This window comes from Embiotoca jacksoni, unplaced genomic scaffold (assembly GCF_022577435.1).
Source record: "Embiotoca jacksoni isolate LCO1_2020_lvr unplaced genomic scaffold, fEmbJac1.0.p SCAF_28, whole genome shotgun sequence".
Lineage (NCBI taxonomy): Eukaryota > Metazoa > Chordata > Actinopteri > Embiotocidae > Embiotoca > Embiotoca jacksoni.
The window spans coordinates 4,692,634-4,708,131 of record NW_027185379.1 but is presented as its reverse complement, the minus strand read 5'-3'; the positions used below and the strand labels follow the sequence as shown (position 1 = coordinate 4,708,131).

At 43.1% G+C, this 15,498-nt stretch overlaps 1 protein-coding gene across 6 annotated transcripts in view; it reads left to right on the top strand.

The window, feature by feature from the left end:
* Positions 1-15,498, top strand: part of robo1 (roundabout, axon guidance receptor, homolog 1 (Drosophila)) — a 212,346-nt gene that overhangs the window by 171,514 nt on the left and 25,334 nt on the right. For all 6 annotated transcript variants that reach the window (XM_069161297.1, XM_069161300.1, XM_069161294.1 and 3 more), the window contains 7 exons: positions 4,285-4,405; positions 5,443-5,581; positions 5,709-5,836; positions 11,011-11,135; positions 11,345-11,516; positions 13,162-13,367; positions 15,296-15,377. In XM_069161297.1, the coding sequence (XP_069017398.1) occupies positions 4,285-4,405; positions 5,443-5,581; positions 5,709-5,836; positions 11,011-11,135; positions 11,345-11,516; positions 13,162-13,367; positions 15,296-15,377 (973 nt within the window). The remainder of the gene's footprint in view (positions 1-4,284; positions 4,406-5,442; positions 5,582-5,708; positions 5,837-11,010; positions 11,136-11,344; positions 11,517-13,161; positions 13,368-15,295; positions 15,378-15,498) is intronic.

Below are 15,498 nucleotides of genomic sequence, written 5' to 3'. Positions count from 1 at the left end.
AAATCAACCGGGAGAAGCAGATCAAGAGGGAGAAATGAGCTGACCAGAATGAAAGACGAGAAAGTTGCACTCAGCAGCGGCAGCAGAATCTAAACAACTATCTGCCTTTGATTTACATCCCATCAACCAATTATTTAGCTGTAATTAAAACAACAGCAAGGCCAGCACTACAGTATCAATCAGCTCCACATGCTCACCTACTAAAGCTCCGTTAAGCATAATCTCAGCTCAAACAGTTTCAACCGAACACAACTTTGTCTACAGTAGTTTTCCATGAGGAGGAAGAGACAGGCTTGAGGGAAGAAAAAACCCTCTGACTCAGCACTCGGCTAGTGAGCAGGAGGTAGTTAGCAGTGGGTCTGGATCACATTTTAACAGTCTGACTAGCAAGGTTTTAAGGCTCCGGTTGCATATTGTGCGATTGTTGAACAGTCAAATAGTTTAGTCTCCCAAGTTGGGATGATGTACCAACTTAAAACAGATTCCAAATACAGTCATGGAAAATCCAATCTTGCCTAGATAATAAATACAAGGGAGTAATAAAGATGTTCCACTCTGTACGCCTGTAGCATAGTGCTGTAAACCAGCCTAAGCGAGTTGTGCCCAATAAATTTCATTGCTGGGCAAGTCAAAGCAGTAATTTATCGCTGCTGGCTGTCTTTAGCAGAGGACTGCAAAGGCCTGAACACAGTCTGGCACAGCGAGGGCCACACTGAGCCCTGATGGCGATGCAAACTCTGAGACAGTGCCACTGTTCTGTCTCTTTTTCGAAGCTGCGCAGGCACAAGATTAAGTGTCCGTGTCTGGCCACCGAGCAGCATAATTGAAAGAAACAAGCGGATAATCTAATTTATAGAAGAACTAAGTCATATCTGTCCCTGAGTTTGGTCAGTAGTCACTGTAAGCACGGAAACTTTAAGTCAGTGAACTGTTGTTGATTGGAGGAATTTACCCTCTCTCTCGTGATATTTACTCATTCATAGCATGAATGCACAGCTGACCTGACTGCGCCCACTCCTGCATCATAGATGGTTTTTCTGAGCAAAATGAAATATCCCATCCTCTCCTACACTGACATCAAAACTATTCACGTCAGATATTTGATCCTCTATGAAATAAAAGAAAAAAAAAAATCTATTTCATCATTTATCTCTTCAGTTTTGTTCATTACCAAATGGAAAATGACCTCAAGCTCTTGACAGTAAAATATTAAAGGCAGAGTACTTTGAAGACAAAGCAGGCCTTTTTTCATTTAATTGTTATGCATGTCTCACACATGCATGTCCTTTAATGTAATCAGGTTTTCCCCCTCTAAATACAACAGACTCTCTGTTGTATATAAAGTATTTCCAGAATAACACTTATCCAACCCCCAGCACAGTGGAAGTGAGGACTCGTTCTCACTTCTGTATATGTGATTTTGTGCAGTGGTGGGTGAAATCCTTTCTGGAAACCTTGTGAACACTGCTGCAGTAAGACAGGCCAAATGACTCAGAGTTGTGTCCTTGTGGCCTGCAGCAGTGTTGGGGCCATCTGTGGAACTGAAAACAGGGTCTGAACCAGCTGGTGTTGCTCACTGTAAACTTCCTGTCAAGCACAAAACCTTGCAGACTAAGTGTTCCCAAATGGCCACTTTAAAAGTAGCGCTAGACATCATGTATGACCATCTAAATATGTGTAATCAACTGTGGTGACGGATGAGAGTCTGGACAGTGTCCAATGGACTCCCCTGTAAACTGATGCATCCAGTTGTATTAGAAGTAGGACAAGAAAGAGGTGATGTCCAGAGTTTATTTATTGTATGGTAAATTTGGTCAGAGCGAATATTGGACTGTAGAGAGGGAAGCAGGGGTTGACATTTTTTTCATATGATGAACAGCTGAGCTCGTCAACCCCCCCACCCCCACCCCAACCCCCAACCCCTCCATCCAGTCTGCATCCAGCCTGCATTGTTATGTTTGGTTCAGTCCATTCCTCGAACCATGCAACATGCTGAAGCGTGCGGTCTCCTTGGTGATCTCCGGTGATCACGGCAACGTCCCACCACCTGCAGTGGGGATTTTCTCTCGGCACTGCACTTCACTGGGATGAGATTCAGCATTTAAAGGAGGGAGTGATCTTCAGAGAGGAAGAAATATCAAAAGGAACTCTGTTTTTCTGTCTGCTTTAGTCAGCCATGTGTAAACAGCGGTGACATGCTGTGTGCCATGTCACATATATTCGTGACTCCATGTGGGGTAGTTGTGAAAGGTTTCCCACTGAGCCACAAAAAGTGAGGTCGGACTATTAGCCAGTAATGCTGCTGTGCCACAAGCAGCAGCTGGCCACGGTCCTTTCAACTTGTCTTCCAGAAACACAGAGGGAAGGATAAATAAACAGAAAAGTCCAAATTTCTAGTATTTAAGCTGAGACCATTGTCTGTTTAGAGCAGGAGTCTGTCGGCAGCATCAGAAATGACTAAAATGCAGCGTATTGTCCGTCTCCTTTTGTGCAATAGTTGTGGCTAATTATCAGCCGGGAAAATGAACTGCTGTGTGAATACTAGCAGAGTTGCTGCTGAATGGGGGCTTTTGCATTATCAGCAGTGCCAAATGACATGAGACAAAAGGCAACAGGATAGAGCCATCTCCCTGTAATGTAGGGATAATGGTCATATTGTGGGAGCTTTCAGCAGCCTGTGTGATACACTGTGTTGTGCTGAGAGGATATGCATGCAGAGAAAAAGAGGAACGCTGCTGCATTCATTTACTTTAGCCGGCGCTCGGAGTCCCTGCTGCTCTGGCACTCCAAATATGCCCGTGTAGAATGGGAAACGGCTACAGACACACAGGGGTAAGAATATGGACAGAGTGGACGGGGCCTTAAGTGGATCATCATGTCAAAGCCCTGTGGAACCAACAGCACACCCCTCTCTCTTTCTCTGCTGCATGGTATGCCCTGACCTTGGGCCTCTGTGAGTGTCACAGTGTTTTAGCTGTTAAGCCTTTCCTCAAACAAACAGTAACATAATGATACTTCAAACCCCTCCAGCACCACGGGATGTCCGAAATAAGTGAGCCTTCCACAGCCTCTTCAAGTCCCTCTGCTTCCTGCTTTACCATGAATATTAAATAGGGGTGAAGGGCCGAGGAATGCCTCACAACCAGAAGAATGTGTTCATTGTCCAAAGTTGTCTTTTAAGAACCTTACGCGGACCCTGGCTACTTCACGATGAACACATTCTGTATGGGTATGTGAAGTGGCGTGATGTAGATTAACGGAGTCACATTCATACATGGCATGCAAGTGAACGCACGTGTAAGGAGGCTTAACATGGCAGTCATGGTTAGAGCACATTTTTGCAATATTGTGTGTCAAGTTCTCTCTCGGTGCTTCTCTAATGAGGGTATCGATTACATGCTTGCAGGCGGTGGTCCCGGTCTTTGCAGGCTGATGTGTCCATTTAAAAGCCGGAGCTCTATCGAGGCACAGAGATCACTGGTGCACCACGCTATTGTCTGTGTCTGTGCTGACTGGCACGGCTGTCAGCTGAGAGCAGGGCCGAGGGGCCGGAGCTGGGGCCGGAGCTGCTTTTCTGACTGCCTGAGAACAAAGCATCTCTACTAGCCTGTAATCAAAGCCCTGGGAAATAACAGACATGACATTCACCTGGACAAACACACCATTAGTGCTGTGTGTGTGTGTGTGTGTGTGTGTGTGTGTGTGTGTGTGTGTGTGTGTGTGTGTGTGTGTGCTCCAACGTATGTTCACTTGCTCTCACTTGTAGTTTTGTCCACACATAGAAACCTATTCTTTAAAACATTCCACACACACAGCGATAGACAACAGTGCTGTCCTGAGTCTCTTTCAGATGACTGGAGAAGTGCTTGTAGTCCTGCAGTGCCTCAGGTGTTACCGCAGGGACCTGCAGTCGTGTTGAATTGGGAAAGTGTTCTTTGGCTGGACTCGCTCTGAGGAGTAACCGGCCGACTGACTGCGCAAAATGGCTGCATCAAGCTTTGCAGTTGGTCTCTGTCTTTGGAAGCTCAGAGCAAAAACACAATGAAAACACTCTTTAGCATAAAGCCGTTGTGTGTTTGTGAGGACATTATATCAGTGTTGTAATGGTCTTTTGGTATGTTCACGCTCACAGGCTTCCTCGAGAGCAATCAGGAAATGTTTTGTTATGTTTGAGTTGTGCTGTTTTTCCTGTGTCAACCACATGCCTCACGTGTCTTTCTGATTGTAGTATTGCTGTTTTTCATCTCCATGTTTAGCCTCTCACCTCCTCCTCTTTTCTCGTAGATACGCGGAGGGAAGCTAATGATCACAAACGCCCGGAAGAGCGATGCTGGGAAGTACGTGTGCGTCGGCACGAACATGGTTGGAGAACGTGAAAGTGAAATAGCTGAACTTACAGTGCTTGGTAATTATCACTTTTTCTATATTAGAGTACTTCAGTCTGTTGGCTGCTTTACTCTCTCACATGCACACACACATCTCACATTAGTTTTGTGTTTGTCTCCAGTAAAAAAGCAAATACAGATGTTAAGCTTTGATTGACTATCTCCCTGGTTACTAAATGATGTTGCTGACCTTTATCAGATAGTGGGGTACAACCTTGAATAGCAGACTTAACTATGAATCTCAGTTTGGCCCCCACAGCATCACTTCTGTAATCACCTGCACCATATTTCACCATGAGTGACCTCTGACCCCAATACTCTCCAATGTCACAAGCAGAAAGCATGTTCTGACATCTTTCTTCATCTCTCTCCTCAGGGACCTTATAATATGTGAAACAATATGACAACAAAACTCGTTAAAATAAATAATTACTCTGAAATAGATTAAGAACTAAACAAGTTCAGCTCCTAACTTCAGAGTGAGTGTCATACCCTAGAAACACTGGTTAATTATGAGTCACCTTTTTTTATTTGTAAAACTGACATCCCATCTGATGGGCTGTGTTCAGAGCAGCTTAGAGCGATTATATTTTTTAACAAGATGACAGAAGACCATGTCAGGTCTTGTGCTGTCTTCAATTAATCCAATGTTTTATCATGTATAATTAAACTAATTAGATCCATACAATGTACCACAAAGCAGTCTGCGTTTGTTGGCCTGTGTTTTATCTCGTGACTAAACTGTGTTGTTTATATTCCAGACTGTGTTTTTGTCTTGTATGTAAATTGTACCAGGTCATGTCATGTTTAAAAATACAATGATTATTTCACATTATTTTAATTGTTTTAATTTTAGGACCCCTCACAGGACCTGAAACAAAAATGTTTAACTCAGGCTTAGTTCCAAGACAGCTTTTCCTTCTGGGTTTTAATTTTAGTTTCAAATGAGATTTTTAACCAGTTTTAACCCTGACTCAAAACTGAATCAAAACATGCCTGTAGGACAGCTGTGCTCGGCTCGGTGATTTTTAATTTGTGTGTCGTTTCATCTCTGAAGAACGTCCCAGCTTCGTACGTCGCCCGGGCAGCCAGGTGGTGTTAGTGGACCAAAGTGTCGAGTTCAGATGTGAGGCCCGTGGCGACCCAGTTCCCACTGTGCGCTGGAGGAAAGATGACGGTGACCTACCGAAAGGAAGGTATGACTTATCAACTGTTCTCCTTTCATCACACAATACCTTCTTTACTCAACTGCTTCCTTTTGTTTGTCTGATTCACCGTTTGCTTTTGTCAGTGCCTTCAGCTGTTTACCTGTTTTTGATCCAGATATGAGATTCGTGAGGACCACACCCTGAAGATCCGTCGCCTGGCCTCAGCCGATGTAGGCTCCTACACCTGTGTGGCAGAAAACATGGTGGGCAAGGCGGAGGCGTCGGCCACGCTCACCGTCCACGGTAAGAGAGACAACTGCTGCAAGTCTGAGTTTCACACTGTTTTTCTGACCAAATATATTATTTAAGGCCCCTTGGATACCTATTCTAAATTCATTTCCATTTCATGTTATTGTGGAGCTTGTTTTAAATTAAATTTAGCCCAGCCACAGTGCAATAATAGCTTTCAGCTTTAGTAATACATGGTCATCACTTTCAACTATTGTCTCTCAATTAGCTGATTGATTCCTAATAAAAAGAAAATGCAGAAATCTATAACAGCTGCAGAGTTGTGCACATGGGAACTCAACAGCAATCGATTTCATTCGCCCTACACAAGTGGCATTTCTCCAGAGGCTCGTCCTCGTTCATGTTTTAAGACACATTTGTGAACCTATGAAATATCTGTGTGTCTCCAGCAGCCATCTTCATTGGACGTCTTATTAACACAGTTGGAATATAAAGCAGCCGGTCACAGAGTGTGAACTTTCAGAAAGAAACTATTCAGAGCAGCTGGGGGCTGGGATTACCCCGAAACCCTCCGGAGAATCAGAGGAACACAGGGGCCATTTAACGGCACACTAATGGGAATGTTGGGAGTCGGGTGAGACCAGAGGGGAGGGAAAGAGGAGGAAGGTTGGTGCACGGAGGATGGGGATTAGATGGAGGAGACGGTGAGTGTGTTGGTCGTGGAGGTGGCTCACCACTGATGCATAGCGGGTTGGGAATTGGGTTTGGGATGATGGTGGGGTATAGGAGAGAGGGTGACAGAGGGGGAGAGAGATTTCTGCAGTGAGGTCAGTCATATTAATGTCACTTACCAGCAGTTGCACAGCAGAGATTTAAAGAGACAAGGCAATTTTATTCCTCTGCCAACCCCCACCCGAAAACACAGATACTTAATCTTCACATGGCTACCCTTTACAATTACGTCTTGCTTTTCTCCACTAGACAGTAATCATTAAATTGGTTTGAGTAGAAAGATTAGACACACCTGCCAATGTACCCATCAATATATCTAATTTTTTTAAAGCCTTTTTGCATTATTTCTCTCCCTGATGAAAGCTTAGTTAATGAAAGGGAACAGCATTGATGCACTGGTTCAATAAGCCCTTCTCCTGACTCAGAATCATTTTTTAAACCTCCCCTGTCCTCAGTGGAAATTAAATGTCTTAACCTCAGGCCAATTCTCTGCTGCCTGCATCCAGAAGCAAGGCATTGACCCTCTTTTCATGCATGATACTGTTCAACCCTCCATGTGATATAGGTTAGAAATGCATGAAAATTGTAGCAGGAACACTTAAATGACAACACAGCAAAAAAAAAAAAAAAAAACTCAAATTTAAAGGAAAACTCAGGTGAAAAGCATAATGCATAAATCATATCCTTGTCCTGTTGGCATGGTTAAATGGGATCATGACTGATGCTTGACCCACAGAGCTTTCAAAGTTCCTAGGAGCATTTCCATCCACTCGTCAGATCCCTGAGCTTCATCCAGACCGGGACATGAGGCCAGCGAGGTTGTGGGTACTGAGTAGTCCAGCTAATTAAAGGCAAGCCGGCCGCAGTCCCACGCCCGGAAATGACATGCTTCTAATTACAGATGCTGGCATAGGAAGGGAAAGAAAAGCTGGGTAATTGTAGGTCTAAACGGGCCAAAGTAGAAGAAACGATGTATAGGTAGGAAGACGGCGCTGTAGTAGTGAAGACAACGGTAATGTGGGGGGTAGAAGATTAGACTGTGGGTTTCGTGGGCATCACTGCTGTCTTAAATCAAGAGTCAAAGTAGGGCAAGACTCCTGAACCGCTGCATACGAATAACTGAGCAGCTGAATTAAATAATTTCAGTGGTAAAGAACTACTGGCAGAAAGAACTACATTACAGAATGAGTAATCTTACATATGAACCCAAAATGGAAATAATATAAATAAACGTGCATCTCTAATTTTTCTTCTAAACCTGCTGTGATGTGTAAATGGACGATAAAACCAAATCAATTAAAACTGGATTTTTATCAAACGGGTTGAATATAGAAGTCCTTTCCTACAGTGTCATTAGGAAACTTGATAAAAAAAAAAATTAAAAAATGATATTAATATTAAATATCTCAGCCTTCAAAGCTTCAAACCTCCTCTAAAATCTGGGCAGTAAATGAGAAGAACTGTGTGTTATGTGGACGGGGGGGATTTTCACTCCTTCCACAGTCAGATTGTCAGTGAACAATGTCGACATTGTGAAGGTGGCGCCCCAGGCTGTTTTTCTTTCTGTGTGCTCTGCTCTCGTTACTAACTTAATCAGTGAATTATTGTCTTACATGTGTGTTTGTCAGTCTACTACACCTCCTCTGGACTCATAAATATGTCAAGTAAAATATTTAATTGATTGATGGAAGAAACACATAATTGGCCAAGTCATGAGTCCTATTTATAGTTTCATTGTAAAAATGCTAATCTAAGCCACATGAGAATGTTGAAGTGAGATGGGTTGTTCAGCTGTTAGATAGAGTATGAGTATGTCTGTAAGCTTTAACAATTAGACAAAGGCATTTGTATCTGGGTCTGGTGTGGTTAGATAGTGTTTACATAGTATTTTGTTAATTAAACTTAACCAGTGGAAGCCAGAGGAACATTGGACTGAATTCAGAAAATCAACATGTTATTTTTCCTCAGCTGGTTAAGTTTGCCATTAGCAGTGATTTATGTGCAGTAAAGTCTTGAATGGAACGGAGGTCCCCGAAGCAGCGTTGCTAATAGCCCATGTAAAGGGTCTGGAAGGAGACTTGGAACTAGAGCCAAAAACAGAGTGAATGAGAGGAACTTTCTCGTCAGCAGTCTGTGTGCTGCTGCAGTGATGATAAATACCAAAATTTGGTTGAGTGCCAAATATAGAACTGATGTTTTTGTGTCGCTCTATCTCTGCATCTCTGAATTTGTTTGTCTTAACCGTGAAATGGACTCTCACTGTGTATTACTCACTGTCACACAAAGTCAGAAATTCAGTATAAAAAGAATCTCAGAGAGTAACAGAGGATTTAAAGTATTCTACAGACCTCCCAATGGGAGCTGTTATTAATCATGCCAAATCAACTGCATGTAGCTCCACTCTCATGTTGACGACGGGCCCGCTGAGCAGCAGCAGCACGGTTCAAATCTCAGCTGCAGTATGTGGTACATAGCCTGCCTCCTATTGGGCTGGAGGCCACAATGCTCCCTGTCTTTTCCTCGGTGGCTCTGATCACCGTATTGATAGAGGCTCCCCTCTGCGCTGTAAGCCACCAGAAAGCCCACAACAAAGTAGCCAGGTCAGATTTAAAGCTCACCTCTCCCTCCTGGTCCACCACTGTGATCACAGCAGCGTGGGAGAGGTAGGGTTACCTAATTAAAGGCTTAGACACACATGAATGGATGTGTGGAAGTGTTTGTTGGGGGGAGGAGGGGTTGTGTGTTTGTGGTATGTTCTCATGATCGTGTGTATCTAGAGCCTCTCACCTACGGATAGCGGTGAGCGTCTTCTCCTCGGGAGTGTTTGTTGTAGCTCTTATCTGCATTTTAAAGGCCAGTGATAGGCAGGGGGATGAGGAAGGGCCTGGTCATTATTCTGACTGACAGCGTTTATGTTTCCGAGGGAGCCGTTGAAGCAGACAGATTAGATAAGGCGAGTGATTGGCCGGGGGAGATTTATGAGCAGAGAGTGAAATTTAACATTCACCTTGTGTTTTTATGGAGCCGGCTTACATTTGCAGGGCTGCGTCTGAAGGCAGTGGGATGTAGCTGCTCCTCCTCTGGGTGCTCTAAACCTCATTAAGGGTACGGGGGTGTTCACCTTCACGCAACACCTGGAAAGAGAGGAACGAGATAAACAATGCATGATGTTTCCTCAGCATAAAACATCTGTCCTGCGTGTTTCATGTTATTATCTGTGTGCCTTTTTGTCATTATGTTTTCCTGTCCTTGAACATGTCCCAAAACTAAGAGAGAATGTTAAATCGGATGTTGTGTCTATGCATTTTTAATGCTTTCCTAATCACTCATAATAAATATTATTTTCTGTATGTGTCATGTTGTCCCTAGGGTTTGAGTCACAGGTACAATATGATGCGTCTTTTATTCATAGAATGATAATAACATTATTTGTACCCATGGACATCACACTGTTATTTTCCTTATCTCTCCCCATTTGTGTCATGCTGTTTATTATTTATTTATTCATCCTTGGGTTTTTGGTGTTGTGTTTTTGTTTCCTTTTTAGTCGTGTCTGGTAAGTTGAAATGTCACCCGTCACCTATTCACCGCCCTGACAGAAACAGGAAGCTGTCACAACCCCCCTCCATCCTCCTCCCATCACTTCTCCACCCTCCAATCAGCAACTCATGTTTCTGTTGTCAAGGGCAACAGCGACAAAAGGACATTAATGGGTAAAAAAAAAAAAAAAAAGAAAAAAAAAAAGCTCAGCTTGAGCCTCCAAGGTAAAGCTGCATCATTTCATTCTCTTATTTTCCCCTTTTTTATGCATCACCAAAACCACCATCTTATTCATGGACAAATTGCATCTGTGTTTCAGGTGACAGTTTTCAGATTGCCTTTCTTTATGCATTATACAGGCCCTGTGTAAAAAAAAAGATTAAAACGTTTGCAGAATTATAATATTTGTATCTAGAGTGCTTTTGAATTGAAGGCGTAAACTGGCCTGACAGAGAGGACTACTTGACCAGTGTCACCACAGAGCGGCATGGATGACATTGGGCTGTGTTGCTACACTTTGTTTGAGATTAAATTTGTCATTAAGATGCATGGACACTGCATACTGGTTGAGGCCTGCACTATTGGAAAGTGTCAGCATGGACAGATGGCTCAAATTTATTTCCCATTTCCATGTAAATTTTAATGGTCCGTGCCCTTGCCCATGCAAATCAGGGAGCTTGGGAGTAACCCTTGTTTTTTCTATTCATTACATCTATAATACGACTGTGTTTTGAATTCGATCAGTGTACTGTTGAATGTTAAATGACCACGCCATGAAAAGTTTTCAAAGACAGCCTGATTCCTTGTGAATAGATTTGAATGCAAGCCGCAGTCCATTTTTTTCATTCATTCAAACAACACTGAACACTTGTCATGCTATATTATGATGAATATAATAATATACAATGGTATAATTGTCCAGTCAATGGCTAACGCTTGTCATGGCTGTCCTCCAGTGCCCCCAGCCTTTGTGGTGAGACCAAGGAACCAGGTGGTTGGAGTTGGCAGAACCGTCACCTTCCAGTGCGAGGCCACTGGAAACCCACAACCAGCCATTTTCTGGCAGCGGGAAGGCAGTCAGGTAAATAAAATAAACTACATTAAAGGTTTTCATTTCAAAATACTCTTGATGAATTTGGAAAACATTGGAAAGAAGTCTTTGTAGGCGTAGTTTACTTGATAGCTTGCATGTATATGCCATTTTCAAATGAAATCTTCTAACTGTAATTAATTTATTCTAAGCCAGTAATACAAGAGTGACTTCATGTGCTCTGCTATCATCCTCCGTAGAACTTGCTGTTCTCCTACCAGCCTCCTCAACCCTCCAGCCGATTCTCTGTGTCTCAGACCGGTGACCTGACCATCACTGATGCTGAACGCTCAGACGTGGGATACTACAGCTGCCAGGCCCTCAACATTGCTGGCAGCGTAATCACCAAGGCTCTGCTAGAGGTCACCGATGGTAGGCAACCTTCTTTTTAAACACAGTTTCTGCATAAAACAAAGTCTCAAAGAGATTCAGGACCATGAAAGAAAACTTGAGTGGATAAATATTGGTATTTCAGATCATCTTTGGCTCACAAGGATAATGCTGTTCATCTGTAATGCTGCGGTCGTGCTGTAGAGCGTATTAATATCCGAACTGAGGTTTGCGAGGTTTGGTCTGGCCGGTTCGATGTGTTCCTGTCAGGCGTAGAGACTCTCTGGTGCCTGTGCACCCAGACCGTGGCTCAGTATTGGGCTTTGCTGGCTTCACACTGGCTAATGTCTGCTTTGGTATTCCATGGCTGGCTTGATGCTGTCTACCGTTGGAAGACTGTGGCCGTGTGGTGAGGTCTGGATTGGGTCCTCTAATTACCCTGCCAGCCAATCCCTGTCAGCCTGGTGGACTAACCTTGGCTTAATTTCTACCATTGCCACAGTGATCTGGGCAGCTATTACACCTAGATTCTTCCCTTCATTTATCAAATGTCCTTCCTCATTTTAGGCCTTACAATGGTTTGTTCCATCTCTCCCTCTTCTCTCTCTCATTCTTTCGTGCTCTCTGGATAATAATAACAGTTATTAAAGTGAACAGGCAGTTCAGAGGCCACCACTTCTCCACAGGCAGATCTGGTAATGACAGGTCATGCTGACAATGTTTTAGTAATTGCACTATCCCCGGCACAAAAGCAAAGACAAAACAGCCCGCAGATTACACCGCAGCATGATTCTGAAGATATATGCACACATATGTACATTATGTGCTGGTTTTACCGTGCATTAGATATTAATCTGACTTGTCCTCACTGACTGTAAATTGCTACTATGTCACAGGGGCTGACAGCAATGGTCATCAATGGTGCTATGAATAATAATAACAATCAGAAGGAGGCAGACAATATTTAGTAGGAACATGATGAATCATACTCAGTAGAGAGGTATTAGAAATAAAAAGGTTTCTCTTACATCTTATTTAATTATTTCTGTTTGCTTCTTCTTCTGCTGTTTCATCTGCATTACAAGCTTTCTCTTCCTGTCGGATCCATGCTTTCTCTCCGTGTCTTTGTTTTTCTATGAACCCAGGGTCCACCGACCGTGAGGCAGGGAGGAGTTAAAAATGTCCTCACGCTAATAACATTCTGTTCTGATTAGATGTTTTTTGAGCCTTTTTTTTGTTTTTTTTTGTTTTTTTTCCTTGTTTGGTGTTTTTTGGCTGGGGGATGGGCCAGAGAGTTGTTGGCTGCAAACGTTCTCATGCATACTGCTAGGCGTCTGATAGATCTGCAGAGAGGACTGGAGTATCTGAGGCCGTTTCATTCTAATTATGCCATTTTTTTTATTTGGCTACATTTGACTCCTGCTGCTGAATGATTCGAAAATTGCTTCCAGTTCTTAAAACTGGGTTTTAATTCCTATCTTGCTATCCTTGCAGTTTTTGCATTCTTACATTGTTACACGCTGTTTGTCCAATTCTCACCATTCTACACCTTTTATGTGTTTTCTCTCACAAGCTGGGTGCAATTGTGGGAATCCTGTGTTTCTTCTCGTCCTGCTGCACCACGTGAACACCTTCACAGCTATGCCCCTTTCACTTCTTCACATAATTGCCGATTCTCCTTCCACAGTTGTCTCAGACCGCCCGCCACCAGTTATCCGACAAGGCCCAACCAATCAGACGGTGGCTGTGGATGGAACGCTGGTCCTCAACTGTGTGACATCTGGTAACCCCACCCCGACCATCCTGTGGAGGAAGGATGGTGTCTTAGTGTCCACACATGACTCCCGGGTCAAACAGTTGGACACAGGTGCACTGCAGATACGCTATGCGAAGGTAAAAACACCTGGACACATGTTCAAACACGCTCTGATCCCTTTTTAACATCAAGCAAAGCAAACTTGTCTGTGTTTGTAATTAATGAGTTAACTCTCCTTGTATCTCTATGTATATAAAACATATTGGATTTTCTATTAGGCTGCTGTTCATGTCTAAACTTATTCACATAAGCTTCAAAGTTGTCAATATCACATCCTTAATGTGCTTGGCAAACCCCCGCTGGTTAGTAAATAAAGCATGTGTTCCTGCCCTCGGTGGGCTGTCAGTCAGATGTCGCAGGTTTCAAATGGAGTCTGTGAAGTCGAACAGTCTGTAGTTCCTGTCAGTCAGCAAGCACAGTGGGTTTTGTGTTGTGTGTGTGTGTGTGTGTGTGTGTGTGTGTGTGTGTGTGTGTGTGTGTGTGTGTGTGTGAGAGTGTGAGTGTGTGTGTGAGTGAGATGGCAAGCTGTGTGATGCTGAACACACTCTTAGGAAGAGACAAGTAGGGGGTGCTGACGTGTCTTCCAGATGGAGGCGTCACAGGGTCAGAGTTCGCGTCAGTTTGCGGTGTTTTGATGAATGCTGGCGTGTCATGTGGTGACAGGATTGCGGTGTGATTGGGCCGCCGGTGCGAGACAGGCAGGAGGGGATGCGCCTGAACCCTTCTCCTGCTGCAGCTCGGTAAACTCTGCGGGCACTTTACATTAATGAACTTGTCATTTCTCCCAGACTCCATTTTAATGAAGATGTTTGTGATTCGTTGGGTAATTTATTTCAAAAATATGATTTTGTGACTGTTATTGTTATCAGGTTTTAATGGATTTTTTTTCCTACTTGACAAAAGCATTTACACCTTGAGGTTTGTTGGCAGGAGATGCTTATACTCCATTATTCAAACAATTTATCTTTCTCTAGTTTTCTGTTTTTTTGGGGGGGGGTTTTGTGCTTTTTCAGCCTTTAGCTGGTGATGTATAGTACATGCATCACCAAAAAACTGAATTATTAGTCTTACACAACGGGTTTGACTGCAGTTGACAGAGCAGACATTTTATAAATGAAGCAGTGTGCAGAACAAAGTCATGTTTTGTGTGTGGATTATTTGCCTGTTGGTGAGTTGAACGTTTCTTTTCCACCAATTTCTATTACTTTTATATTAGATTTAGGCCATGAGCCAAGATACGATTATTCGGTTTTGGTCTCGTGTCATTTAAGTGTCTGCCCAATCATTTTTTGAGTGAAAAGGTATTTCTTAAAGCTCTGTGTTTTTTCATGATTTGCTTCACGTGGCAGGAAAAGAACCAAACGCTTGTCTCCCATGTACATGTATATTTTAATGCAGACCCAGATCTAATGCAGATTATATTCTATTAGAATAATAATACAAACTAACTTCTTCCTCAGTAGAGAGAGAGAGAGAGAGAGAGAGAGAGAGAGAGAAAGAGATGTTTAACAGTGTATTAAAGTTCTAAAATACAAATTAGTATTAAACTGTTGCACCTGAGAGTGACCAAAAAAAACCAGTTTGTTCAACAAACTATATGTACTGAAAAAAAAATCAAGGTTCAACCATTTTTATTTCTCACATTTATCAACACATCTGTTGCACAGCGCAGTGACTTCCATGTTTGGTACTCAGGGGGATGGCAGAGAGAGAAAAGGTCTCCAATGAGTGTATGATCCTGTGAAAATATTTTCCATTTAGCTAGAAATGGTGTGCCACTTGGCCTTTCCAGCTGGTTCCCTCCAGTTTCTGCTATGAAAGAGATGATATTGAGATTATCAGGCAATGACAGCTGCCTGCTACAGACACCGTCAGAATGTCAATAAGCAGAGCTGTGATGGTGAGAGGCAGAGAGAGAGAAATAGATGACTACCAGGTTGGGAAAGTGTGGCGCACGTTTGAATAATTTCCATTTAACCAAATATGCTCGTCTGTCGTCCTCCAGCTCGGTGACACTGGCATCTACACCTGCATCGCCTCCACACCCAGCGGAGAGGCCTCATGGAAAGCCTATTTAGAAGTCCAAGGTAAGCCTCACCCAATACTGTGTCTAATAGAGACATTCTTGTCCATCAGTGGGACATTTACTTACATGTGTGGATATGTTTTAATTTAAGAAAAATGAGAGTTGAAAATGTTTCATATGCC